The 27,350-nt window shown below is 43.4% G+C and overlaps 1 protein-coding gene across 1 annotated transcript in view; it reads right to left on the bottom strand.

Annotated features, from left to right (window-relative positions):
* Window positions 1–13,302: 13,302 nt before the first annotated feature.
* The window catches only part of btbd3b (BTB (POZ) domain containing 3b), a 40,752-nt gene continuing 26,704 nt past the window's right edge, over window positions 13,303–27,350 (bottom strand). The window contains exons 3-6 of the mRNA XM_071391326.1: window positions 20,439–20,557; window positions 17,466–17,667; window positions 16,416–16,610; window positions 13,303–15,946 (exon numbers count right to left, since the gene is read on the bottom strand). Of these exons, the coding sequence (XP_071247427.1) occupies window positions 15,311–15,946; window positions 16,416–16,610; window positions 17,466–17,667; window positions 20,439–20,557 (1,152 nt within the window). The 3' untranslated portion in view covers window positions 13,303–15,310. The remainder of the gene's footprint in view (window positions 15,947–16,415; window positions 16,611–17,465; window positions 17,668–20,438; window positions 20,558–27,350) is intronic.

Genomic DNA, 27,350 nt, shown 5'->3' with positions numbered 1-27,350 from the left:
GCCAGTAACCAGTCCCAGTAAGGTGAACCTATACCAGTTAGTGGACAGTAACCAGTCCCAGTAAGGTGAATCTATACCAGTTAGTGGACAGTAACCAGTCCCAGTAAGGTGAATCTATACCAGTTAGTGGACAGTAACCAGTCCCAGTAAGGTGAATCTATACCAGTTAGTGGACAGTAACCAGTCCCAGTAAGGTGAATCTATACCAGTTAGTGGACAGTAACCAGTCCCAGAAAGGTGACTCTATACCAGTTAGTGGACAGTAACCAGTCCCAGTAAGGTGAACCTATACCAGTTAGTGGACAGTAACCAGTCCCAGTAAGGTGAACCTATACCAGTTAGTTGACAGTAACCAGTCCCAGTAAGGTGAATCTATACCAGTTAGTGGACAGTAACCAGTCCCAGAAAGGTGACTCTATACCAGTTAGTGGACAGTAACCAGTCCCAGTAAGGTGAACCTATACCAGTTAGTGGCCAGTAACCAGTCCCAGTAAGGTGAATCTATACCAGTTAGTGGCCAGTAACCAGTCCCAGTAAGGTGAATCTATACCAGTTAGTGGACAGTAACCAGTCCCAGTAAGGTGACTCTATACCAGTTAGTGGACAGTAACCAGTGCCAGAAAGGTGAATCTATACCAGTTAGTTGACAGTAACCAGTCCCAGAAAGGTGACTCTATACCAGTTAGTGGACAGTAACCAGTCCCAGTAAGGTGAACCTATACCAGTTAGTGGCCAGTAACCAGTCCCAGTAAGGTGAATCTATACCAGTTAGTGGACAGTAACCAGTCCCAGTAAGGTGACTCTATACCAGTTAGTGGACAGTAACCAGTGCCAGAAAGGTGAATCTATACCAGTTAGTTGACAGTAACCAGTCCCAGTAAGGTGAATCTATACCAGTTAGTGGACAGTAACCAGTCCCAGTAAGGTGAATCTATACCAGTTAGTGGACAGTAACCAGTCCCAGACAGGTGAATCTATACCAGTTAGTGGACAGTAACCAGTCCCAGTAAGGTGAATCTATACCAGTTAGTGGACAGTAACCAGTCCCAGTAAGGTGAATCTATACCAGTTAGTGGACAGTAACCAGTCCCAGTAAGGTGAATCTATACCAGTTAGTGGACAGTAACCAGTCCCAGAAAGGTGACTCTATACCAGTTAGTGGACAGTAACCAGTCCCAGTAAGGTGAACCTATACCAGTTAGTGGACAGTAACCAGTCCCAGTAAGGTGAACCTATACCAGTTAGTTGACAGTAACCAGTCCCAGTAAGGTGAATCTATACCAGTTAGTGGACAGTAACCAGTCCCAGAAAGGTGACTCTATACCAGTTAGTGGACAGTAACCAGTCCCAGTAAGGTGAACCTATACCAGTTAGTTGACAGTAACCAGTCCCAGTAAGGTGAATCTATACCAGTTAGTGGACAGTAACCAGTCCCAGAAAGGTGACTCTATACCAGTTAGTGGACAGTAACCAGTCCCAGTAAGGTGAACCTATACCAGTTAGTGGACAGTAACCAGTCCCAGTAAGGTGAATCTATACCAGTTAGTGGACAGTAACCAGTCCCAGAAAGGTGACTCTATACCAGTTAGTGGACAGTAACCAGTCCCAGTAAGGTGAACCTATACCAGTTAGTGGACAGTAACCAGTCCCAGTAAGGTGAACCTATACCAGTTAGTTGACAGTAACCAGTCCCAGTAAGGTGAATCTATACCAGTTAGTGGACAGTAACCAGTCCCAGTAAGGTGACTCTATACCAGTTAGTGGACAGTAACCAGTGCCAGAAAGGTGAATCTATACCAGTTAGTTGACAGTAACCAGTCCCAGTAAGGTGAATCTATACCAGTTGGTGGACAGTAACCAGTCCCAGAAAGGTGACTCTATACCAGTTAGTGGACAGTAACCAGTCCCAGTAAGGTGAACCTATACCAGTTAGTGGACAGTAACCAGTCCCAGTAAGGTGAACCTATACCAGTTAGTTGACAGTAACCAGTCCCAGTAAGGTGAATCTATACCAGTTAGTGGACAGTAACCAGTCCCAGAAAGGTGACTCTATACCAGTTAGTGGACAGTAACCAGTCCCAGTAAGGTGAACCTATACCAGTTAGTTGACAGTAACCAGTCCCAGTAAGGTGAATCTATACCAGTTAGTGGACAGTAACCAGTCCCAGTAAGGTGACTCTATACCAGTTAGTGGACAGTAACCAGTCCCAGTAAGGTGAACCTATACCAGTTAGTTGACAGTAACCAGTCCCAGGAAGGTGAATCTATACCAGTTAGTTGACAGTAACCAGTCCCAGTAAGGTGAATCTATACCAGTTAGTGGACAGTAACCAGTCCCAGTAAGGTGAATCTATACCAGTTAGTGGACAGTAACCAGTCCCAGTAAGGTGAATCTATACCAGTTAGTGGACAGTAACCAGTCCCAGAAAGGTGACTCTATACCAGTTAGTGGACAGTAACCAGTCCCAGTAAGGTGAACCTATACCAGTTAGTGGACAGTAACCAGTCCCAGTAAGGTGAACCTATACCAGTTAGTTGACAGTAACCAGTCCCAGTAAGGTGAATCTATACCAGTTAGTGGACAGTAACCAGTCCCAGTAAGGTGACTCTATACCAGTTAGTGGACAGTAACCAGTGCCAGAAAGGTGAATCTATACCAGTTAGTTGACAGTAACCAGTCCCAGTAAGGTTAATCTATACCAGTTAGTGGACAGTAACCAGTCCCAGTAAGGTGAATCTATACCAGTTAGTGGACAGTAACCAGTCCCAGTAAGGTGAATCTATACCAGTTAGTGGACAGTAACCAGTCCCAGAAAGGTGAATCTATACCAGTTAGTGGACAGTAACCAGTCCCAGTAAGGTGAATCTATACCAGTTAGTGGACAGTAACCAGTCCCAGTAAGGTGAATCTATACCAGTTAGTGGACAGTAACCAGTCCCAGTAAGGTGAATCTATACCAGTTAGTGGACAGTAACCAGTCCCAGAAAGGTGACTCTATACCAGTTAGTGGACAGTAACCAGTCCCAGTAAGGTGAACCTATACCAGTTAGTGGACAGTAACCAGTCCCAGTAAGGTGAATCTATACCAGTTAGTGGACAGTAACCAGTCCCAGTAAGGTTAATCTATACCAGTTAGTGGACAGTAACCAGTCCCAGAAAGGTGAATCTATACCAGTTAGTGGACAGTAACCAGTCCCAGTAAGGTGAATCTATACCAGTTAGTGGACAGTAACCAGTCCCAGTAAGGTGAATCTATACCAGTTAGTGGACAGTAACCAGTCCCAGTAAGGTGAATCTATACCAGTTAGTGGACAGTAACCAGTCCCAGAAAGGTGACTCTATACCAGTTAGTGGACAGTAACCAGTCCCAGTAAGGTGAACCTATACCAGTTAGTGGACAGTAACCAGTCCCAGTAAGGTGAACCTATACCAGTTAGTTGACAGTAACCAGTCCCAGTAAGGTGAATCTATACCAGTTAGTGGACAGTAACCAGTCCCAGTAAGGTGACTCTATACCAGTTAGTGGACAGTAACCAGTGCCAGAAAGGTGAATCTATACCAGTTAGTTGACAGTAACCAGTCCCAGTAAGGTGAATCTATACCAGTTAGTGGACAGTAACCAGTCCCAGTAAGGTGAATCTATACCAGTTAGTGGACAGTAACCAGTCCCAGTAAGGTGAATCTATACCAGTTAGTGGACAGTAACCAGTCCCAGAAAGGTGAATCTATACCAGTTAGTGGACAGTAACCAGTCCCAGTAAGGTGAATCTATACCAGTTAGTGGACAGTAACCAGTCCCAGTAAGGTGAATCTATACCAGTTAGTGGACAGTAACCAGTCCCAGTAAGGTGAATCTATACCAGTTAGTGGACAGTAACCAGTCCCAGAAAGGTGACTCTATACCAGTTAGTGGACAGTAACCAGTCCCAGTAAGGTGAACCTATACCAGTTAGTGGACAGTAACCAGTCCCAGTAAGGTGAACCTATACCAGTTAGTTGACAGTAACCAGTCCCAGTAGGGTGAATCTATACCAGTTAGTGGACAGTAACCAGTCCCAGAAAGGTGACTCTATACCAGTTAGTGGACAGTAACCAGTCCCAGTAAGGTGAACCTATACCAGTTAGTTGACAGTAACCAGTCCCAGTAAGGTGAATCTATACCAGTTAGTGGACAGTAACCAGTCCCAGAAAGGTGACTCTATACCAGTTAGTGGACAGTAACCAGTCCCAGTAAGGTGAACCTATACCAGTTAGTGGACAGTAACCAGTCCCAGTAAGGTGAATCTATACCAGTTAGTGGACAGTAACCAGTCCCAGAAAGGTGACTCTATACCAGTTAGTGGACAGTAACCAGTCCCAGTAAGGTGAACCTATACCAGTTAGTGGACAGTAACCAGTCCCAGTAAGGTGAACCTATACCAGTTAGTTGACAGTAACCAGTCCCAGTAAGGTGAATCTATACCAGTTAGTGGACAGTAACCAGTCCCAGTAAGGTGACTCTATACCAGTTAGTGGACAGTAACCAGTGCCAGAAAGGTGAATCTATACCAGTTAGTTGACAGTAACCAGTCCCAGTAAGGTGAATCTATACCAGTTAGTGGACAGTAACCAGTCCCAGTAAGGTGAATCTATACCAGTTAGTGGACAGTAACCAGTCCCAGTAAGGTGAATCTATACCAGTTAGTGGACAGTAACCAGTCCCAGAAAGGTGAATCTATACCAGTTAGTGGACAGTAACCAGTCCCAGTAAGGTGAATCTATACCAGTTAGTGGACAGTAACCAGTCCCAGTAAGGTGAATCTATACCAGTTAGTGGACAGTAACCAGTCCCAGTAAGGTGAATCTATACCAGTTAGTGGACAGTAACCAGTCCCAGTAAGGTGAACCTATACCAGTTAGTGGACAGTAACCAGTCCCAGTAAGGTGAACCTATACCAGTTAGTTGACAGTAACCAGTCCCAGTAAGGTGAATCTATACCAGTTAGTGGACAGTAACCAGTCCCAGAAAGGTGACTCTATACCAGTTAGTGGACAGTAACCAGTCCCAGTAAGGTGAACCTATACCAGTTAGTGGCCAGTAACCAGTCCCAGTAAGGTGAATCTATACCAGTTAGTGGACAGTAACCAGTCCCAGTAAGGTGAACCTATACCAGTTAGTGGACAGTAACCAGTCCCAGTAAGGTGAATCTAAACCAGTTAGTGGACAGTAACCAGTCCCAGTAAGGTGAACCTATACCAGTTAGTGGACAGTAACCAGTCCCAGTAAGGTGAATCTATACCAGTTAGTGGACAGTAACCAGTCCCAGTAAGGTGAACCTATACCAGTTAGTTGACAGTAACCAGTCCCAGTAAGGTGAATCTATACCAGTTAGTGGACAGTAACCAGTCCCAGAAAGGTGACTCTATACCAGTTAGTGGACAGTAACCAGTCCCAGTAAGGTGAACCTATACCAGTTAGTTGACAGTAACCAGTCCCAGGAAGGTGAATCTATACCAGTTAGTTGACAGTAACCAGTCCCAGTAAGGTGAATCTATACCAGTTAGTGGACAGTAACCAGTCCCAGTAAGGTGAATCTATACCAGTTAGTGGACAGTAACCAGTCCCAGTAAGGTGAATCTATACCAGTTAGTGGACAGTAACCAGTCCCAAAAAGGTGACTCTATACCAGTTAGTGGACAGTAACCAGTCCCAGTAAGGTGAACCTATACCAGTTAGTGGACAGTAACCAGTCCCAGTAAGGTGAACCTATACCAGTTAGTTGACAGTAACCAGTCCCAGTAAGGTGAATCTATACCAGTTAGTGGACAGTAACCAGTCCCAGTAAGGTGACTCTATACCAGTTAGTGGACAGTAACCAGTGCCAGAAAGGTGAATCTATACCAGTTAGTTGACAGTAACCAGTCCCAGTAAGGTGAATCTATACCAGTTAGTGGACAGTAACCAGTCCCAGTAAGGTGAATCTATACCAGTTAGTGGACAGTAACCAGTCCCAGTAAGGTGAATCTATACCAGTTAGTGGACAGTAACCAGTCCCAGTGAGGTGAATCTATACCAGTTAGTGGACAGTAACCAGTCCCAGTAAGGTGAATCTATACCAGTTAGTGGACAGTAACCAGTCCCAGTAAGGTGAATCTATACCAGTTAGTGGACAGTAACCAGTCCCAGAAAGGTGACTCTATACCTGTTAGTGGACAGTAACCAGTCCCAGTAAGGTGAACCTATACCAGTTAGTGGCCAGTAACCAGTCCCAGTAAGGTGAATCTATACCAGTTAATGGCCAGTAACCAGTCCCAGTAAGGTGAACCTATACCAGTTAGTGGACAGTAACCAGTCCCAGTAAGGTGAATCTATACCAGTTAGTGGACAGTAACCAGTCCCAGTAAGGTGAATCTATACCAGTTAGTGGACAGTAACCAGTCCCAGTAAGGTGAATCTATACCAGTTAGTGGACAGTAACCAGTCCCAGAAAGGTGACTCTATACCAGTTAGTGGACAGTAACCAGTCCCAGTAAGGTGAACCTATACCAGTTAGTGGACAGTAACCAGTCCCAGTAAGGTGAACCTATACCAGTTAGTTGACAGTAACCAATCCCAGTAAGGTGAATCTATACCAGTTAGTGGACAGTAACCAGTCCCAGAAAGGTGACTCTATACCAGTTAGTGGACAGTAACCAGTCCCAGTAAGGTGAACCTATACCAGTTAGTGGCCAGTAACCAGTCCCAGTAAGGTGAATCTATACCAGTTAGTGGCCAGTAACCAGTCCCAGTAAGGTGAATCTATACCAGTTAGTGGACAGTAACCAGTCCCAGTAAGGTGACTCTATACCAGTTAGTGGACAGTAACCAGTGCCAGAAAGGTGAATCTATACCAGTTAGTTGACAGTAACCAGTCCCAGAAAGGTGACTCTATACCAGTTAGTGGACAGTAACCAGTCCCAGTAAGGTGAACCTATACCAGTTAGTGGCCAGTAACCAGTCCCAGTAAGGTGAATCTATACCAGTTAGTGGACAGTAACCAGTCCCAGTAAGGTGACTCTATACCAGTTAGTGGACAGTAACCAGTGCCAGAAAGGTGAATCTATACCAGTTAGTTGACAGTAACCAGTCCCAGTAAGGTGAATCTATACCAGTTAGTGGACAGTAACCAGTCCCAGTAAGGTGAATCTATACCAGTTAGTGGACAGTAACCAGTCCCAGACAGGTGAATCTATACCAGTTAGTGGACAGTAACCAGTCCCAGTAAGGTGAATCTATACCAGTTAGTGGACAGTAACCAGTCCCAGTAAGGTGTATCTATACCAGTTAGTGGACAGTAACCAGTCCCAGTAAGGTGAATCTATACCAGTTAGTGGACAGTAACCAGTCCCAGAAAGGTGACTCTATACCAGTTAGTGGACAGTAACCAGTCCCAGTAAGGTGAACCTATACCAGTTAGTGGACAGTAACCAGTCCCAGTAAGGTGAACCTATACCAGTTAGTTGACAGTAACCAGTCCCAGTAAGGTGAATCTATACCAGTTAGTGGACAGTAACCAGTCCCAGAAAGGTGACTCTATACCAGTTAGTGGACAGTAACCAGTCCCAGTAAGGTGAACCTATACCAGTTAGTTGACAGTAACCAGTCCCAGTAAGGTGAATCTATACCAGTTAGTGGACAGTAACCAGTCCCAGAAAGGTGACTCTATACCAGTTAGTGGACAGTAACCAGTCCCAGTAAGGTGAACCTATACCAGTTAGTGGACAGTAACCAGTCCCAGTAAGGTGAATCTATACAGGTTAGTGGACAGTAACCAGTCCCAGAAAGGTGACTCTATACCAGTTAGTGGACAGTAACCAGTCCCAGTAAGGTGAACCTATACCAGTTAGTGGACAGTAACCAGTCCCAGTAAGGTGAACCTATACCAGTTAGTTGACAGTAACCAGTCCCAGTAAGGTGAATCTATACCAGTTAGTGGACAGTAACCAGTCCCAGTAAGGTGAATCTATACCAGTTAGTGGACAGTAACCAGTGCCAGAAAGGTGAATCTATACCAGTTAGTTGACAGTAACCAGTCCCAGTAAGGTGAATCTATACCAGTTAGTGGACAGTAACCAGTCCCAGTAAGGTGAATCTATACCAGTTAGTGGACAGTAACCAGTCCCAGTAAGGTGAATCTATACCAGTTAGTGGACAGTAACCAGTCCCAGAAAGGTGAATCTATACCAGTTAGTGGACAGTAACCAGTCCCAGTAAGGTGAATCTATACCAGTTAGTGGACAGTAACCAGTCCCAGTAAGGTGAATCTATACCAGTTAGTGGACAGTAACCAGTCCCAGTAAGGTGAATCTATACCAGTTAGTGGACAGTAACCAGTCCCAGAAAGGTGACTCTATACCAGTTAGTGGACAGTAACCAGTCCCAGTAAGGTGAACCTATACCAGTTAGTGGACAGTAACCTTTCCGAGTAAGGTGAACCTATACCAGTTAGTTGACAGTAACCAGTCCCAGTAAGGTGAATCTATACCAGTTAGTGGACAGTAACCAGTCCCAGAAAGGTGACTCTATACCAGTTAGTGGACAGTAACCAGTCCCAGTAAGGTGAACCTATACCAGTTAGTGGCCAGTAACCAGTCCCAGTAAGGTGAATCTATACCAGTTAGTGGACAGTAACCAGTCCCAGTAAGGTGAACCTATACCAGTTAGTGGACAGTAACCAGTCCCAGTAAGGTGAATCTATACCAGTTAGTGGACAGTAACCAGTCCCAGTAAGGTGAACCTATACCAGTTAGTGGACAGTAACCAGTCCCAGTAAGGTGAATCTATACCAGTTAGTGGACAGTAACCAGTCCCAGTAAGGTGAACCTATACCAGTTAGTTGACAGTAACCAGTCCCAGTAAGGTGAATCTATACCAGTTAGTGGACAGTAACCAGTCCCAGAAAGGTGACTCTATACCAGTTAGTGGACAGTAACCAGTCCCAGTAAGGTGAACCTATACCAGTTAGTTGACAGTAACCAGTCCCAGGAAGGTGAATCTATACCAGTTAGTTGACAGTAACCAGTCCCAGTAAGGTGAATCTATACCAGTTAGTGGACAGTAACCAGTCCCAGTAAGGTGAATCTATACCAGTTAGTGGACAGTAACCAGTCCCAGAAAGGTGACTCTATACCTGTTAGTGGCCAGTAACCAGTCCCAGTAAGGTGAACCTATACCAGTTAGTGGACAGTAACCAGTCCCAGTAAGGTGAATCTATACCAGTTAGTTGACAGTAACCAGTCCCAGTAAGGTGAATCTATACCAGTTAGTGGACAGTAACCAGTCCCAGTAAGGTGAATCTATACCAGTTAGTGGACAGTAACCAGTCCCAGTAAGGTGAATCTATACCAGTTAGTGGACAGTAACCAGTCCCAGTAAGGTGAATCTATACCAGTTAGTGGACAGTAACCAGTCCCAGAAAGGTGACTCTATACCAGTTAGTGGACAGTAACCAGTCCCAGTAAGGTGAACCTATACCAGTTAGTGGACAGTAACCAGTCCCAGTAAGGTGAACCTATACCAGTTAGTTGACAGTAACCAGTCCCAGTAAGGTGAATCTATACCAGTTAGTGGACAGTAACCAGTCCCAGAAAGGTGACTCTATACCAGTTAGTGGACAGTAACCAGTCCCAGTAAGGTGAATCTATACCAGTTAGTGGACAGTAACCAGTCCCAGAAAGGTGACTCTATACCAGTTAGTGGACAGTAACCAGTCCCAGTAAGGTGAACCTATACCAGTTAGTGGACAGTAACCAGTCCCAGTAAGGTGAACCTATACCAGTTAGTTGACAGTAACCAGTCCCAGTAAGGTGAATCTATACCAGTTAGTGGACAGTAACCAGTCCCAGTAAGGTGACTCTATACCAGTTAGTGGACAGTAACCAGTGCCAGAAAGGTGAATCTATACCAGTTAGTTGACAGTAACCAGTCCCAGTAAGGTGAATCTATACCAGTTAGTGGACAGTAACCAGTCCCAGTAAGGTGAATCTATACCAGTTAGTGGACAGTAACCAGTCCCAGTAAGGTGAATCTATACCAGTTAGTGGACAGTAACCAGTCCCAGACAGGTGAATCTATACCAGTTAGTGGACAGTAACCAGTCCCAGTAAGGTGAATCTATACCAGTTAGTGGACAGTAACCAGTCCCAGTAAGGTGAATCTATACCAGTTAGTGCACAGTAACCAGTCCCAGTAAGGTGAATCTATACCAGTTAGTGGACAGTAACCAGTCCCAGAAAGGTGACTCTATACCAGTTAGTGGACAGTAACCAGTCCCAGTAAGGTGAACCTATACCAGTTAGTGGACAGTAACCAGTCCCAGTAAGGTGAACCTATACCAGTTAGTTGACAGTAACCAGTCCCAGTAAGGTGAATCTATACCAGTTAGTGGACAGTAACCAGTCCCAGAAAGGTGACTCTATACCAGTTAGTGGACAGTAACCAGTCCCAGTAAGGTGAACCTATACCAGTTAGTTGACAGTAACCAGTCCCAGTAAGGTGAATCTATACCAGTTAGTGGACAGTAACCAGTCCCAGAAAGGTGACTCTATACCAGTTAGTGGACAGTAACCAGTCCCAGTAAGGTGAACCTATACCAGTTAGTGGACAGTAACCAGTCCCAGTAAGGTGAATCTATACCAGTTAGTGGACAGTAACCAGTCCCAGAAAGGTGACTCTATACCAGTTAGTGGACAGTAACCAGTCCCGGTAAGGTGAACCTATACCAGTTAGTGGACAGTAACCAGTCCCAGTAAGGTGAACCTATACCAGTTAGTTGACAGTAACCAGTCCCAGTAAGGTGAATCTATACCAGTTAGTGGACAGTAACCAGTCCCAGTAAGGTGACTCTATACCAGTTAGTGGACAGTAACCAGTGCCAGAAAGGTGAATCTATACCAGTTAGTTGACAGTAACCAGTCCCAGTAAGGTGAATCTATACCAGTTAGTGGACAGTAACCAGTCCCAGTAAGGTGAATCTATACCAGTTAGTGGACAGTAACCAGTCCCAGTAAGGTGAATCTATACCAGTTAGTGGACAGTAACCAGTCCCAGAAAGGTGAATCTATACCAGTTAGTGGACAGTAACCAGTCCCAGTAAGGTGAATCTATACCAGTTAGTGGACAGTAACCAGTCCCAGTAAGGTGAATCTATACCAGTTAGTGGACAGTAACCAGTCCCAGTAAGGTGAATCTATACCAGTTAGTGGACAGTAACCAGTCCCAGAAAGGTGACTCTATACCAGTTAGTGGACAGTAACCAGTCCCAGTAAGGTGAACCTATACCAGTTAGTGGACAGTAACCAGTCCCAGTAAGGTGAACCTATACCAGTTAGTTGACAGTAACCAGTCCCAGTAAGGTGAATCTATACCAGTTAGTGGACAGTAACCAGTCCCAGAAAGGTGACTCTATACCAGTTAGTGGACAGTAACCAGTCCCAGTAAGGTGAACCTATACCAGTTAGTGGCCAGTAACCAGTCCCAGTAAGGTGAATCTATACCAGTTAGTGGACAGTAACCAGTCCCAGTAAGGTGAACCTATACCAGTTAGTGGACAGTAACCAGTCCCAGTAAGGTGAATCTATACCAGTTAGTGGACGGTAACCAGTCCCAGTAAGGTGAACCTATACCAGTTAGTGGACAGTAACCAGTCCCAGTAAGGTGAATCTATACCAGTTAGTGGACAGTAACCAGTCCCAGTAAGGTGAACCTATACCAGTTAGTTGACAGTAACCAGTCCCAGTAAGGTGAATCTATACCAGTTAGTGGACATTAACCAGTCCCAGAAAGGTGACTCTATACCAGTTAGTGGACAGTAACCAGTCCCAGTAAGGTGAACCTATACCAGTTAGTTGACAGTAACCAGTCCCAGGAAGGTGAATCTATACCAGTTAGTTGACAGTAACCAGTCCCAGTAAGGTGAATCTATACCAGTTAGTGGACAGTAACCAGTCCCAGTAAGGTGAATCTATACCAGTTAGTGGACAGTAACCAGTCCCAGTAAGGTGAATCTATACCAGTTAGTGGACAGTAACCAGTCCCAGAAAGGTGACTCTATACCAGTTAGTGGACAGTAACCAGTCCCAGTAAGGTGAACCTATACCAGTTAGTGGACAGTAACCAGTCCCAGTAAGGTGAACCTATACCAGTTAGTTGACAGTAACCAGTCCCAGTAAGGTGAATCTATACCAGTTAGTGGACAGTAACCAGTCCCAGTAAGGTGACTCTATACCAGTTAGTGGACAGTAACCAGTGCCAGAAAGGTGAATCTATACCAGTTAGTTGACAGTAACCAGTCCCAGTAAGGTGAATCTATACCAGTTAGTGGACAGTAACCAGTCCCAGTAAGGTGAATCTATACCAGTTAGTGGACAGTAACCAGTCCCAGTAAGGTGAATCTATACCAGTTAGTGGACAGTAACCAGTCCCAGAAAGGTGAATCTATACCAGTTAGTGGACAGTAACCAGTCCCAGTAAGGTGAATCTATACCAGTTAGTGGACAGTAACCAGTCCCAGTAAGGTGAATCTATACCAGTTAGTGGACAGTAACCAGTCCCAGTAAGGTGAATCTATACCAGTTAGTGGACAGTAACCAGTCCCAGAAAGGTGACTCTATACCAGTTAGTGGACAGTAACCAGTCCCAGTAAGGTGAACCTATACCAGTTAGTGGCCAGTAACCAGTCCCAGTAAGGTGAATCTATACCAGTTAATGGCCAGTAACCAGTCCCAGTAAGGTGAATCTATACCAGTTAGTGGACAGTAACCAGTCCCAGAAAGGTGACTCTATACCAGTTAGTGGACAGTAACCAGTCCCAGTAAGGTGAACCTATACCAGTTAGTGGACAGTAACCAGTCCCAGTAAGGTGAACCTATACCAGTTAGTGGACAGTAACCAGTCACAGTCGCAAAAGAAAAGTCTGCATCATATCAAAGTAAACAAAATAACATAACCATCAAAAAACAACTGTTCTTACAGTAGCAACTCTTGTGCTGTTTTTACTGATATTTTTAATAAAGCACATTGAGAATAGTGATAAATAGTGATGTTAAACCATTGTCCTTATGCTGTATGTCTCGTTTTGCGACATGTCTTTTTTTTTTTTTTTTACAAATACAGTGTTTTTCCACATACCTGTAACCGCGGGGCTACACTAGTAAGGGTTTGGTGTTAAATATCAACATTGTCTCTTATTGTCACCTGTTCTAAAATATAAATATTGATTGTGGGTGGGTGCTTTGTGATGTGCAAGTCATTTGCTAAAACAGAGAGTGATGAATCAATCAATCAATTCGTAGAATATATTAGGCAGTGAAGTATTGCTGTTCTGTATATATTATGTGCATCCTGTGCAAGCGTCAAAATAAGAAACATATAGCATATTAGTCATAAGATACCCTCTGAGTTATATATTACACTATATACAGTGCATACACACATTAGGACTGGGAGTTGATTAACAAAATGATCGATTCCCGATTCCTAACAGTGGTGAGAAATTGGAACAAAAACCTCCTTCACACGGAAATCAATTCCTTTTTTAATCGGAATTCATGTTATATAATCCAATGATGATCCGTTCCAGTGAGATGTCTGTTGTTGAGTTATTTGAGGTTAGGGAGTCTGTTTGAGGTGAAGAACTCACGGCACAAAGTGCTGACCGTCCACAGTACCAAATGTAAATCCCGGCAAAACAAAATGAAGTTCTTAGGACGTCCTCAGGACATCTTGAAATGGTCCTCAGGACATCTTGAAATGGTCCTCAGGACGTCTTGAAATGGTCCCCAGAAAGTGGTCAGGACTTTGCGTCATGGTCCCCTGAAGGTTTTGTCTAGTTCCCGGCTTGTTCATGATGGTCAGAAAGACACACTCCCCCCATTACACGTCAACCCTTGTTACTTTCGCCTATTCCTGATTGGTGATCAACTGATCCCTTTACAACGAATACTTTTTTTGGCAACGTTTAGGGACACAAAAAGGTATGTTTAACGTACATTTGTTTCAACTTCCATATGTAACACACTTTGACGTAGATTTATTACGTTGTGTACGTTTATTCATGCAGAAATTATTATTCAACACGTCCTCACCTGGGCTTTGAACACACAACCTCTGGGTTCACCACATTGCAATCGTCCTGCTACCCCACCATGTCTGGGCCAATGACTGATTATACCTGTATTCCTACACTTTGCTCTTCAAAGTACATTTCGGAAAAAAGTATTACATTTATCATCGTGATTGAGGAGTGTCAGAATAATACAGCATGCCTCACCAACATTAGACCACTATACTGAAAACCCTCAAATTTCTGAAATAAGTAAATGAAATCAAGGATAAGAGAATATTCGGATTAACTGATAGCTAAAATAGCAGTGCAGTTGGCACTCTTTTTTCTAAGCGCAGAGAAGATATATTATAGGTAACGACTTTGACAATCTACAGACTTTTTGGCACAGTATACTGCAAATCTAGCGTTTGTGGGTTCAACTTCTAGGTGGGGTCATGTTGAAAAGTCAGTACGATCATGTCAATCCATCACGTGACAAAAAACCCTCTCGGGGACCATGACACAACGTCCCAGGAATGTCTTTAAAATATCCTCGGGGATGTCCCCGTGACAATTGGGAAGTAGACAAAAACCTCCAGAGGACCATGACACAACGACCTAAAAACATTCCCGGGACAAACGGGCAACTAGAAAAAGGTCCCCCAGTGAACGTTCCATTGGGACCACCATGCGATGTTCTTAGAATGTTCTCAGAGCGTCTGTGAGATAACGTTGCGCCTAAACCCTTAAGGGACCTAATGGAAATGTCCTCAGGATGTCCCCTGTTTGCTGGGAATCCTCAATCATGAATTGTCAAATTCCAAAATTCCGTATACAAAGAAAGAGAGAAAACAAATAATATTTATATAACGTACAGGGAAATTGTCCATCAAAGTCAGCAATGGGATAATATCACATCGCTATGATGACAGCCATCACTTGCAAAGTAAGTGCCATCTAGATCAATCCATTCTCAATCAGTCCTCGTAATGGACATGTTTCACCCATCAAACCAAAGTCAGTAATAAGTGCTGTAAAAACAAACACATCTCCATGGGCATCAAAGTCACTCCTGGATGACGTTTCCTCTAGGTACAAATCTTGGATCAGTTTCCCCTACCCTAATCTTAACCTTAACTACTAGTGGGGCAAATGTAAAACTGATCCAACATCAGCGACTTGGGGCAACTTTTTACTCTACTTCACTAAAGTCAGTAATGGTAAAAATCCATTTCATTGTGTTCCTTTAGGCGTAGAAAATGAGTTCAGGTATCTGACCCCCCTGTACTCCTGTCCCATTGGTGCTGTCTGACGAACACTGGAATTGGAACGTCACCTTCCCACACTGCACCTCTGTCATTCCTTCCTGACCAAAGTAACTCAACTCGTTCCCATCCAAGACTACAGAAGCCGTGTAGAACGTATCGGGTTCTATCTGCACGGGGTACTCAAACCACACAGGGAACGTGTTACTAGAACCGTCAGAGAAGTATTTACTCAGGTTATGTCCGAGGAGAATGCCTTGGCGTTTGAGCTCGATCTTAGCTGAGTACTCTGCAGAACCGCAGCTGGAGCCGTAGAGTCCGAACCCGGCGATGAAGACGCGTTTGTCAACGGCGAACTGGATGCTGTCGCATCGCCCTCGGTATCGCCATTGGTTGCTGCGGTAGGCGCAGGATTGGAACCGGTGGCAGCGTTGCGGAGATAACCCCTTCCGTGGCTGGCTGGCGAACTGGAGGTCCGGTTTCTTGGCAGCGGTGTACCACAGGAAGATGTCGTTGGTCTCATTCAGAGTCAGGACGCCCGACTGGGCGGCACCATTGGCGAAGTCGTCCAATGCCATGGTGGGGATGCGGATCAGGAAAACGGCCTTGCCCAGAACCTTGAATAGGAAACAGACAAAGGAACCATATAAACGTTGCTCTGCTACAAGAGCATTTCCAATGTAACAAGTATGTTTGTGTGTCAGAGGAAATGCAAGGGAATATTAGACTTGTTGTTTTCTTTTTTGTTCTACTGTATTATTGACTGTATGTTTTGTTTATTCCATGTGTAACTCTGTCTTGTTGTATGTGTCGAATTGCTATGCTTTATCTTGGCCAGGTCGCAGTTGCAAATGAGAACTTGTTCACAACTAGCCTACCTGGTTAAATAAAGGTGAAATTTAAGTAAATAAAAAAATTAAATAAAGTATGTCTTCAAGGAATGTAGCGAACTATAGGTAAACATTTACAGAAAAATGTAAATACTTGAGTAAAGTACAGATACACTCAAAAGTACTTAAGGACAGTACAAGAATTTGTACTTTACTCAACAGATACATTTTGATCAAAAGCTACCATCAGAAATACCTTTCTCTTGTTGTCTATGGAGGTGGTGAGGTCCTGTCTCTGACACTCTGCCTCTGCCCAGCTCAGAGCTGCCTCAAACACCACCTCCTCCTTGGCGTTGAGGGTCTCTCTCTGGAGGATACTCTCTAGTGTCTGGGAGTCGATGTCAGTGAAACCCTCCGACCGCAGGGCCAGCTCTGCCTGGGCGTCAATCACCTGGTGGGATGGAGGTGGACAGCAGAATGTAGCGAGTCTGGAATGATTCATTGAATGTTCTACACAGAGATCGTTTTAACTAAAGGGCCACGTTTCATCTTTTAGCACTACCAACTGACTCGTCACTGGACTTGGACTCAAGTATAAAGGACTTAGACTTGGGCTTGGAATCGAATGCTATGGAGTTAACCCTAACCCTTATTCTAATCCTAAACGTAACCCTTATTCTAATCCTAAACGTAACCCTGATTCTAATCCTAAACGTAACCCTTATTCTAATCCTAAACGTAACCCTTATTCTAAACATAACCCTAACCCTTATTCTAATCCTAAACTTAACCCGTATTCTTAACATAACCCTAACCCCTACCTTAACCCTTATTCTAATCCTAAACTTAACCCTTATTTTAACCTTAATCCAAACACGTATTCTAACCCTACGCTTAACCCTTATTCTAACCCTTACCCTAACCCTTATCCTAATCCTAATCCTAACCCCTTTTCCTAACCCTAAACTTAACCCTTATTCTAAACCTAGCCCTAACCCTAACCCTAACTTTTATCCTAACCTAAACCCTTATCCTAACACTAAACTTAACCCTTATTCGAACCCTAACCCTAACCCTAACCCTTCTCCTAACCCTAACCTAAACCCTTATCCTAAACCTAAACATAACACTTTTTCTAAACCTAAGCCTTATTCTAATCCTAAACTTAACACTTATTCTAAACCTAACCCTAACCCTTATTCTAACCCTAACCCAAACCCTTATCCTAACCCTGAACATAACCCTTTTTCTAACCCTAACCTTAGTAACAGATCCGGAGTAACCAAATAAAATAAACGTCCCTCACCTCCCAGCAGCGTTGTGTGAGTTCGGGCTCCTCGAACAGACAGCTCTGTGACAGCAAGACGCAGGCATTCTTAGCTGACAGGCTGGTCTCCAGGAAGTTAACACAGGCTCTGGCCAGGTGAGGCACGATGTACTTCTTAGCAGCGTAGAGCGTGGCCAGCACTGTATCAGCACTCAGGTCTATCTCATCACAGTAGATGTACCTGGGGACAGGTAGAGGCGTTGGTTTAGTCGACGGGTATGTGGTTATCAACCAATAAGGACAGTGTATACATATATAGTGAATTCAGACCCCTTGACTTTTTCCCCATTTTGTTAACTTACAACCTTGTTCTAATACTCCGTAATGACAAAGTGAAAGCAGGTTTTAAGAGATTTTGATTAAAAACTAAAACAGAAATACCGTATTTACATACGTATTCAGACCCTTTGCTATGAGACTCAAAATTGAGCTCAGGTGCGTCCGGTTTCCATTGATCATCCTTGAGATGTTTCCACAACTTGATTGGAGTCCACCTGTCATAAATTCAATTGGTTGGACATGATTTGGAAAGGCACACACTTGCCTATATAATGTGCCACAGTTGACAGTGCATGTCAGAGCAAAACCAAGCCATGAGGTCGAAGGAATTGTCCGTAGATCTCCGAGACAGGATTGTGTCGAGGCAGAGATCTGGGGAAGGGGACCAAAAAAGATATGCTGCATTGAAGGTCCCCGAGAATACAGTGGCCTCAATCATTCGTAAATGGATGGAGTTTGGAACCACCAAGACTCTTCCTAGAGCTGGCCGCCCGGCCAAACTGAGCAATCGGGGGAGAAGGGCCTTGGTCAGGGAGGTGACCAAGAACCCAATGGTCACTCTGACAGAGCTCTAGAGTTCCTCTGTGGAGATGGGAGAACCTTCCAGAAGGACAACCATCTGTGCAGCACTCCACCAATCAAGCCTTTATAGTAGAGTGGCCAGACGGAAGCCACTCCTCAGTAAAAGGCACATGACATGCCCGCTTGGAGTTTGCCAAAAGGCACCTAAAGACTCTCAGACTATGAGAAACAAGATTCTTTGGTCTGATGAAACCAAGATTGAAATCTTTGGCCTGAATGCCAAGCATCAAGTCAGGAGGAAACCTGGCACCATCTCTACGGTGAAGCATGGTGTTGGCAGCATCATGCTGTGGGGATGTTTTTCAGCGGCAGAGACTGGGAGAATAATCAGGATCAAGGGAAAGATCAACTGATTAAAGTATAGAGATCCTTGACGAAAAACAGCTCCAGAGTGCTCAAGACTTCAGACTGGGGTGAAGGTTCACCTTCAAACAGGACAACGACTCTAAGCACTCAGCCAAGACAAGGTAGGAGTGGCTTTGGGACAAGCCTCTGAACGCCCGGACTTGAACCCGATCGAACATCTCTTTTTCTGAAAATAGGTGTGCAGCAACACTCCCCTTCTAACCTGACAGAGCTTGAGAGGATCTGCAGAGAGGAATTGGAGAAACTCCCCAAATACAGGTGTACCAAGCTTGTAGCGTCATACCCAAGAAGTATCTCGATACTGTAATCGCTGCCAAAGGTGCTTCAAGAAAGTACTGAGTAAAGGGTCTGAATACTTATATAAATGTCATATTTTATTATTATTAACAGAATATTTTCTGTTTTAACAATTAATAAACTGTTTTTGCTTTGTTATTGTGTGTAGATTGATGAGAATATATATTTTTTAATCCATTTTAGAATAAGTTTATAACGTAGCAACATTTTGAATAAGTAAAGGGCTTTGAATAATTTCCAGATGCAGTGTATAAAGATAGGTGAGCAACTGTTGACAGTACGTATTAGGTAGAGGTTGCTACAGTACAGATTCATTTACCTTCACCACATTTATATTCATGAGAGGACAACACAGGCTGCGCTGAGGGTCAAACACATGACAACGTCCGTAACACAAATGGCACCCTATTCGCCGCATAGGACCCTGGTCAAAAGTAGTGCACTACACAGGGAACAGGGTGCCATAGGACCCTGGTCAAAAGTAGTGCACTACACAGGGAATAGGGTGCCATAGGACCCTGGTCAAAAGTAGTGCACTACACAGAGAATAGGGTGCCAAAGGACCCTGGTCAAAAGTAGTGCACTACACAGGGAATAGGGTACCATTTCTGTTGCGGCCGTTATTATTCAGTAGAGGACACCATTTGTTTTCATATTTCAGATGTATCTTGTAAGCACAACAATAATGTATTTTCTGACACTGGTGTGAGGACTGGGAATATGTGAAAGGTAAAAATAGATATTAACTACAGTGAAGAGATATAGTGCTGGAGGCAGGAACACAGAGTTTAATCCATTTTTGCAGTAACGCAGCAGCTGGTATACTCCTACACACTTATGCCTCCCAAATGGCCCCCACTGTCTCCTACATAGTGCACTACTTTCGACCGGTGCCCCTATGGAGCCCTATTGGACCCTGGTCTAAAGCAGTGCACTACATCGGGAATAGGGAACCATTTGGGAGTTAGACACTGAGCTTATATACCACTCCGTACCCACACAGGGGCAGGAACAACACGACTCACACAGGAGACAGAGAGACAGCAGAGAGGGTGAGAGAGAGAGAGAAACAGCAGAGAGGGTGAGCGAGAGAGAGAGAGAAAGAGCAGAGAGGGTGAGAGAGAGAGAGAAACAGCAGAGAGGGTGAGAGAGAGAGCAGAGAGGGTGAGACAGAGAAACAGCAGAGAGGGTGAGAGAGAGAGAAACAGCAGAGAGGGTGAGAGAGAGAGACAGCAGAGAGGGTGAGACAGAGAAACAGCAGAGAGGGTGAGAGAGAGAGAAACAGCAGAGAGGGTGAGAGAGAGAGAAACAGCAGAGAGGGTGAGAGAGAGAGAGAGAGAGAGAGCAGAGAGGGTGAGAGAGAGAGGGTGAGAGAGAGAGAGAAACAGCAGAGAGGGTGAGAGAAAGCGGAGTAGAATCCTTCCTTACTTCAACATGGCCAGGAATGCTGCAGGCTCCACGTCCGGAATTCGGATTTCATCCTTGTTTTCTGCCAGCTCTCCATAAAACATGGCATGGAACACAGAACTGCCAACAGCCAGAACATACTGTTGGACAGAGAGAAAATAAGTTAAGGAGAGAGAGAGAGAGAGAGAGAGAGAGAGAGAGAGTAGTCTGTGGCGACCTAAATGCCAGAACTGGACAAGAACCTGACACCCTCAGCACACAGGGGGACAAACACCTACCTGGAGGTGACAGCATTCCCTCCCCCATATGCCCACCTAGGCACAACTATGACAACATAACCAACAAAAACGGGTCACAACTCCTGCAGCTCTGTCGCACGCTGGGTATGTACATAGTCAATGGTAGGCTTCGAGGGGACTCCTATGGTAGGTTCACCTATAGCTCATCTCTTGGCAGTAGCACTGTAGACTACTTTATCACTGACCTCAACCCAGAGTCTCTCAGAGCGTTCACAGTCAGCCCACTGACACCCCTATCAGACCACAGCAAAATCACAGTCTACTTGAACAGAGCAATACTCAATCACGAGGCATCAAAGCCAAAGGAACTGAGTAACATTAAGAAATGCTATAGATGGAAGGAATGCAGTTTGGAAATCTACCAAAAAACAATTAGACAACAGCAAATTCAATCCCTTTTAGACAACTTCCTGGGTAAAACGTTCCACTGCAATAGTGAAGGTGTAAACTTGGCAGTAGAAAATCTTAACAGTATATTTGACCTCTCAGCTTCCCTATCAAACCTAAAAATCTCAAATAGAAAACCGAAGAAAATGAACAACAATGACAAATGGTTTGATGACGAATGCAAAAATCTAAGAAATAAATTGAGAAACCTGTCCAACCAAAAACATAGAGACCCGGAAAACCTGAGTCTACGCCTTCACTATGGTGAATCACTAAAACAATACAGAAATACACTACGGAAAAAGAAGGAACAGCACGTCAGAAATCAGCTCAATGTAATTGAAGAATCCATAGACTCTAACCACTTCTGGGAAAATTGGAAAACACTAAACAAACAACAACACGAAGAATTATCTATCCAAAATGGAGATGTATGGGTAAACCACTTCTCCAATCTTTTTGGCTCTATAACAAAGAATAAAGAGCAAAAACATATACATGATCAAATACAAATCCTTGAATCAACTATTAAAGACTACCAGAACCCACTGGATTCTCCAATTACCTTGAACGAGTTACAGGACAAAATAAAAACCCTCCAACCCAAAAAGGCCTGTGGTGTTGATGGTATCCTTAATGAAATGATCAAATATACAGACAACAAATTCCAATTGGCTATACTAAAACTCTTTAACATCGTCCTTAGCTCTGGCATCTTCCCCAATATTTGGAACCAAGGACTGATCACCCCAATCCACAAAAGTGGAGACAAATTTGACCCCAATAACTACCGTGGAATATGCGTCAACAGTAACCTTGGGAAAATACTCTGCATTATCATTAACAGCAGACTCGTACATTTCCTCAATGAAAACAATGTACTGAGCAAATGTCAAATTGGCTTTTTACCAAATTACCGTACAACAGACCATGTATTCACCCTACACACCCTAATTGACAACCAAACAAACCAAAACAAAGGCAAAGTCTTCTCATGCTTTGTTGATTTCAAAAAAGCCTTCGACTCAATTTGGCATGAGGGTCTGCTATACAAATTGATGGAAAGTGGTGTTGGGGGAAAAACATACGACATTATAAAATCCATGTACACAAACAACAAGTGTGCGGTTAAAATTGGCAAAAAACACACACATTTCTTCACACAGGGTCGTGGGGTGAGACAGGGATGCAGCTTAAGCCCCACCCTCTTCAACATATATATCAACGAATTGGCGAGGGCATTAGAACAGTCTGCAGCACCTGGCCTCACCCTACTAGAATCCGAAGTCAAATGTCTACTGTTTGCTGATGATCTGGTGCTTCTGTCACCAACCAAGGAGGGCCTACAGCAGCACCTAGATCTTCTGCACAGATTCTGTCAGACCTGGGCCCTGACAGTAAATCTCAGTAAGACCAAAATAATGGTGTTCCAAAAAAGGTCCAGTCGCCAGGACCACAAATTCCATCTAGACACCGTTGCCCTAGAGCACACAAAAAACTATACATACCTCGGCCTAAACCTCAGCACCACAGGTAACTTCCACAAAGCTGTGAACGATCTGAGAGACAAGGCAAGAAGGGCATTCTATGCCATCAAAAGGAACATAAATTTCAACATACCAATTAGGATCTGGCTAAAAATACTTGAATCAGTCATAGAGCCCATTGCCCTTTATGGTTGTGAGGTCTGGGGTCCGCTCACCAACCAAGATTTCACAAAATGGGACAAACACCAAATTGAGACTCTGCATGCAGAATTCTGCAAAAATATCCCCCGTGTACAACGTAGAACACCAAATAATGCATGCAGAGCAGAATTAGGCCGATACCCACTAATTATCAAAATCCAGAAAAGAGCCGTTAAATTCTACAACCACCTAAAAGGAAGCGATTCCCAAACCTTCCATAACAAAGCAATCACCTACAGAGAGATGAACCTGGAGAAGAGTCCCCTAAGAAAGCTGGTCCTGGGGCTCTGTTCACAAACACTCCCCACAGAGCCCCAGGACAACAGCACAATTAGACCCAACCAAATCATGAGAAAACAAAAAGATAATTACTTGACACATTGGAAAGAATTAACAAACAAACAGAGCAAACTAGAATGCTATTTGGCCCTAAACAGAGAGTACACAGTGGCAGAATACCTGACCACTGTGACTGACCCAAACTTAAGGAAAGCTTTGACTATGTACAGACTCAGTGAGCATAGCCTTGCTATTGAGAAAGGCCGCCGTAGGCAGACATGGCTCTCAAGAGAAGACAGGCTATGTGCTCACTGCCCACAAAATGAGGTGGAAACTGAGCTGCACTTCCTAACCTCCTGCCCAATGTATGACCATATTAGAGACACATATTTCCCTCAGATCACACAGATCCACAAAGAATTCGAAAACAAATCCAATTTTGATAAACTCCCATATCTACTGGGTGAAATTCCACAGTGTGCCATCACAGCAGCAAGATTTGTGACCTGTTGCCACAAGAAAAGGGCAACCAGTGAAGAACAAACACCATTGTAAATACAACCCATATTTATGTTTATTTATTTTAACTTGTGTGCTTTAACCATTTATACATTGCTACAACACTGTATATATATAATATGACATTTGTAATGTCTTTATTGCTTTGAAACTTCTGTATGTGTAATGTTTACTGTTAATTTTTATTGTTTATTTCACTTTTGTATATTATCTACCTCACTTGCTTTGGCAATGTTAACACATGTTTCCCATGCCAATAAAGCCCCTTGAATTGAATTGAATTGAGAGAGAGAGAGAGAGAGAGAGAGAGAGAGAGAGAGAGAGAGAGAGAGAGAGAGAGAGAGAGAGAGAGAGAGAGAGAGAGAGAGAGAGAGAGAGAGAGAGAGAGAGAGAGAGAGAGAGATTTGGAAAACACTAAACAAACAACAACATGAAGAACAGAACTGAGATGTAAAAATAAACCACTTCTCCAATCTTTCAAAACAAAGAACAAATAGTAAAAACATGATCAAATACAAATCTTGGAACCAACTATTAAAGACAACTAGAACCCACTGGATTCTCCAATTACCTTGAATGAACTACAGGACAAAATACAAACACCTAAATTAAATGAAAAATATACAGATCACGAAATCTAATTGGCTGTACTAAAACTCTTTAACATCATCCTCAGCTCTGGCGTCTTCCCCAATATTTGGAACCAAGGACTGATCACCCCAATCCGCAAAAGGTGGAGACAAATTTGACCCCAATAACTACGGTGGGACATATTCATCAACAGCAACCTTGGGAAAATCCTCTGCATTATCATTAACAGCAGACTCGTACGTTTCCTCAGTGAAAACAATGTACCGAGCAAATGTCAAGTTGACTTTTTTTACCAAATGACCATACGACAGACCACGTATTCACCCTGCACACCCTAATCACCATACAACACACCATGTATTCACCCTGCACACACTAATTGACAAAACAAACAAACCAAAACAAAGGCAAAGTCTTCTCATGCTTTGTTTACTTCAAAAAAGCTTCTGGGTCTTGGTTTCATCAGACCAAGGGTCTGTTATACAAATGGATGGAAAGTGGTGTTGGGGGAAAAATATTCAACATTATTAAATCTATGTACACAAACAACAAGTGTGCGGTTAAATATTTATTTTTTTAATGACAGCTTCATATTATGGTATTCCAGTAAAAGAAGAACTTACATATTTAGGCATAACCATTACAAAGGATCAGAAGCCTAGAGGATTACTAAATTTTAACCCTCTTATTAAAAACCCCCAGAAGAAGCTAAATCAATGGCTACAGTGGGACTTATCTTTAAAAGGTAGAGTCCTAATAACCAAGGCTGAAGGTATCTCTAGACTAACATACGGTGCATACTATCTTCATATCTTGACGGTAAAATAAGCAAGGAGATAGACCAGATGCTTTTCAACTTTCTTTGGAGAAACGGTACCCATTACATTAGGAAAACTGTTGTCATGAACACTTATGAGAATGGTGGACTAAATTTTTCTGGACTTTACTACTTCAAATAATACTTTTAAGATCAATTTTAATATATAAAACAATTCCTAAGAGGAATTCTAAGGAATCTCTACTTTTGGTGGCCTTAACTTCATGTTGTTGTGCAATTATAATATTGACAAAATTCCAGTGAAACTTTCTGCTTTTCATCAGCAGGTTTTCTTGTCATGGTCCATAAACACAATTTTTCTCCACACAGATATTATATAAGGAATAATCGGGATATATTGTATAAAAATCCTTCGTTGTTTTTAGAAAATTGGTTCCGAAATAATATCCTATTGGTGAGCCAACTGGTAAATGCAGAGGGTCTTTTACTCAGTTATAAGGAATTCTTATCTCTTTACAAGGTCCCTGTAACACCTAAAGATTTTGCAATTGTTTTAGACGCCATTCCCTCAGGTGTTGCTCTGTTATTCAGGAACGTGTCAAGACCTGACCCTCAGAGCCTACCTTCTATTGACCCTGTTGACTCATCTGTAGGAAAGATTTCCTTCTCTTTTGGCCCATTCAACAACAGAGCAATACGAACCTTGTTTCAGCAGGTTGTTGTATCTATACCTTATGTCATGCCTTATTGGAATGGATTTATTGATAATATCTGTTGGGAAAAAGTTTGGATGTTGCCACACACATACTGGTTAACAAAATTAAGGAAGTTTCCTTTAAAATTATTCATAGATATTATCCTGCCAACCACTATATGAAGAAGTTTAAGTAAAACATAAAGTCAAATTGCTCCTTTTGTAATGACCACCCAGAAACAGTGTTGCATCTTTTTTGGCATTGTATTCATGTAATAAAACTGTGGCAAGACATCAGTAGATTTATAATTGAACACATTTATGAAGATTTTACACTATTGTGGAGAGATGTACTGCTTGGATTCTTTACATACGATAAAAATAAGCCCCAACATCTTCTACATAAATATCAGTAAATTGGCAAGGGCACTAGAACATTCCGCAGCACCCGGCTTCACCCTACTAGAATCTGAAGTAAAAAATCTACTGTTTGCTGATGATCTGGTCCTTCTGTCACCAACCAAGGAGGGGCCTACAGCAGCACCTAGAACTTCTGCACAGATTCTGTCAGACCTGGGCCCTGACAGTAAATCTCAGTAAGACCAAAATAATGGTGTTCCAAAAAAAGGTAGAGTTTCCAGGACCACAAATACAAATTCTATCTAGACACCATTGTCCTAGAGCACACAACAAAAAACTATAAATACCTCGGCCTAAACATCAGCGCCACATGTATCTTCCACAAAGTTCTGAACGATCTGAGAGACAAGGAGGGCCTTCTATGCCATCAAAAGGAACATCAAATTTGACATACCAATTAGGATCTGGCTAAAAATACTAGAATAAGTTATATAACCCATTTCCCTTTATGGTTGTAAGGTCCAAGAATTCACTAAATGGGTCAAACACCAAAGTGAAACTCTGCGTGCAGAATTCTGCTAAAATATCCTTTATGTACACTGTAAAACACCAATTCTGCAGAGCAGAATTAGGCCGATACTGATAATGATCAAAATATGAAAAAAGAAGCCGTTAAATTATACAACCACCTAAAAATAAACGATTCCAAAACCTTCCATAACAAAGCCATCCCCTACAGAGAGATGAACCTGGAGAAGAGTCCCCAAAGCAAGCTGGTCCTGGGGCTCTGTTCACAAACACAAACAGACCCTACAGAGAGGTGAACCTGGAGAAGAGTCCCCTAAGCAAGCTGGTCCTGGGGCTCTGTTCACAAACACAAACAGACCCTACAGAGAGATGAACCTGGAGAAGAGTCCCCAAAGCAAGCTGGTCCTGGGGCTCTGTTCACAAACACAAACAGACCCTACAGAGAGGTGAACCTGGAGAAGAGTCCCCTAAGCAAGCTGGTCCTGGGGCTCTGTTCACAAACACAAACAGACCCTACAGAGAGATGAACCTGGAGAAGAGCCCCCTAAGCAAGCTGGTCCTGGGGCTCTGTTCACAAACACAAACAGACCCTACAGAGAGATGAACCTGGAGAAGAGCCCCCTAAGCAAGCTGATCCTGGGGCTCTGTTCACAAACACAAACAGACCCTACAGAGAGATGAACCTGGAGAAGAGCCCCCTAAGCAAGCTGGTCCTGGGGTTCTGTTCACAAACACAAACAGACCCTACAGAGAGATGAACCTGGAGAAGAGCCCCCTAAGCAAGCTGGTCCTGGGGTTCTGTTCACAAAC

The sequence above is a fragment of the Salvelinus alpinus genome, chromosome 3 (genome assembly GCF_045679555.1).
Source record: "Salvelinus alpinus chromosome 3, SLU_Salpinus.1, whole genome shotgun sequence".
NCBI lineage: Eukaryota > Metazoa > Chordata > Actinopteri > Salmoniformes > Salmonidae > Salvelinus > Salvelinus alpinus.
The sequence above is the reverse complement of the archived record's forward strand: the minus strand, read 5'-3'. Positions and strand labels throughout refer to the sequence as shown.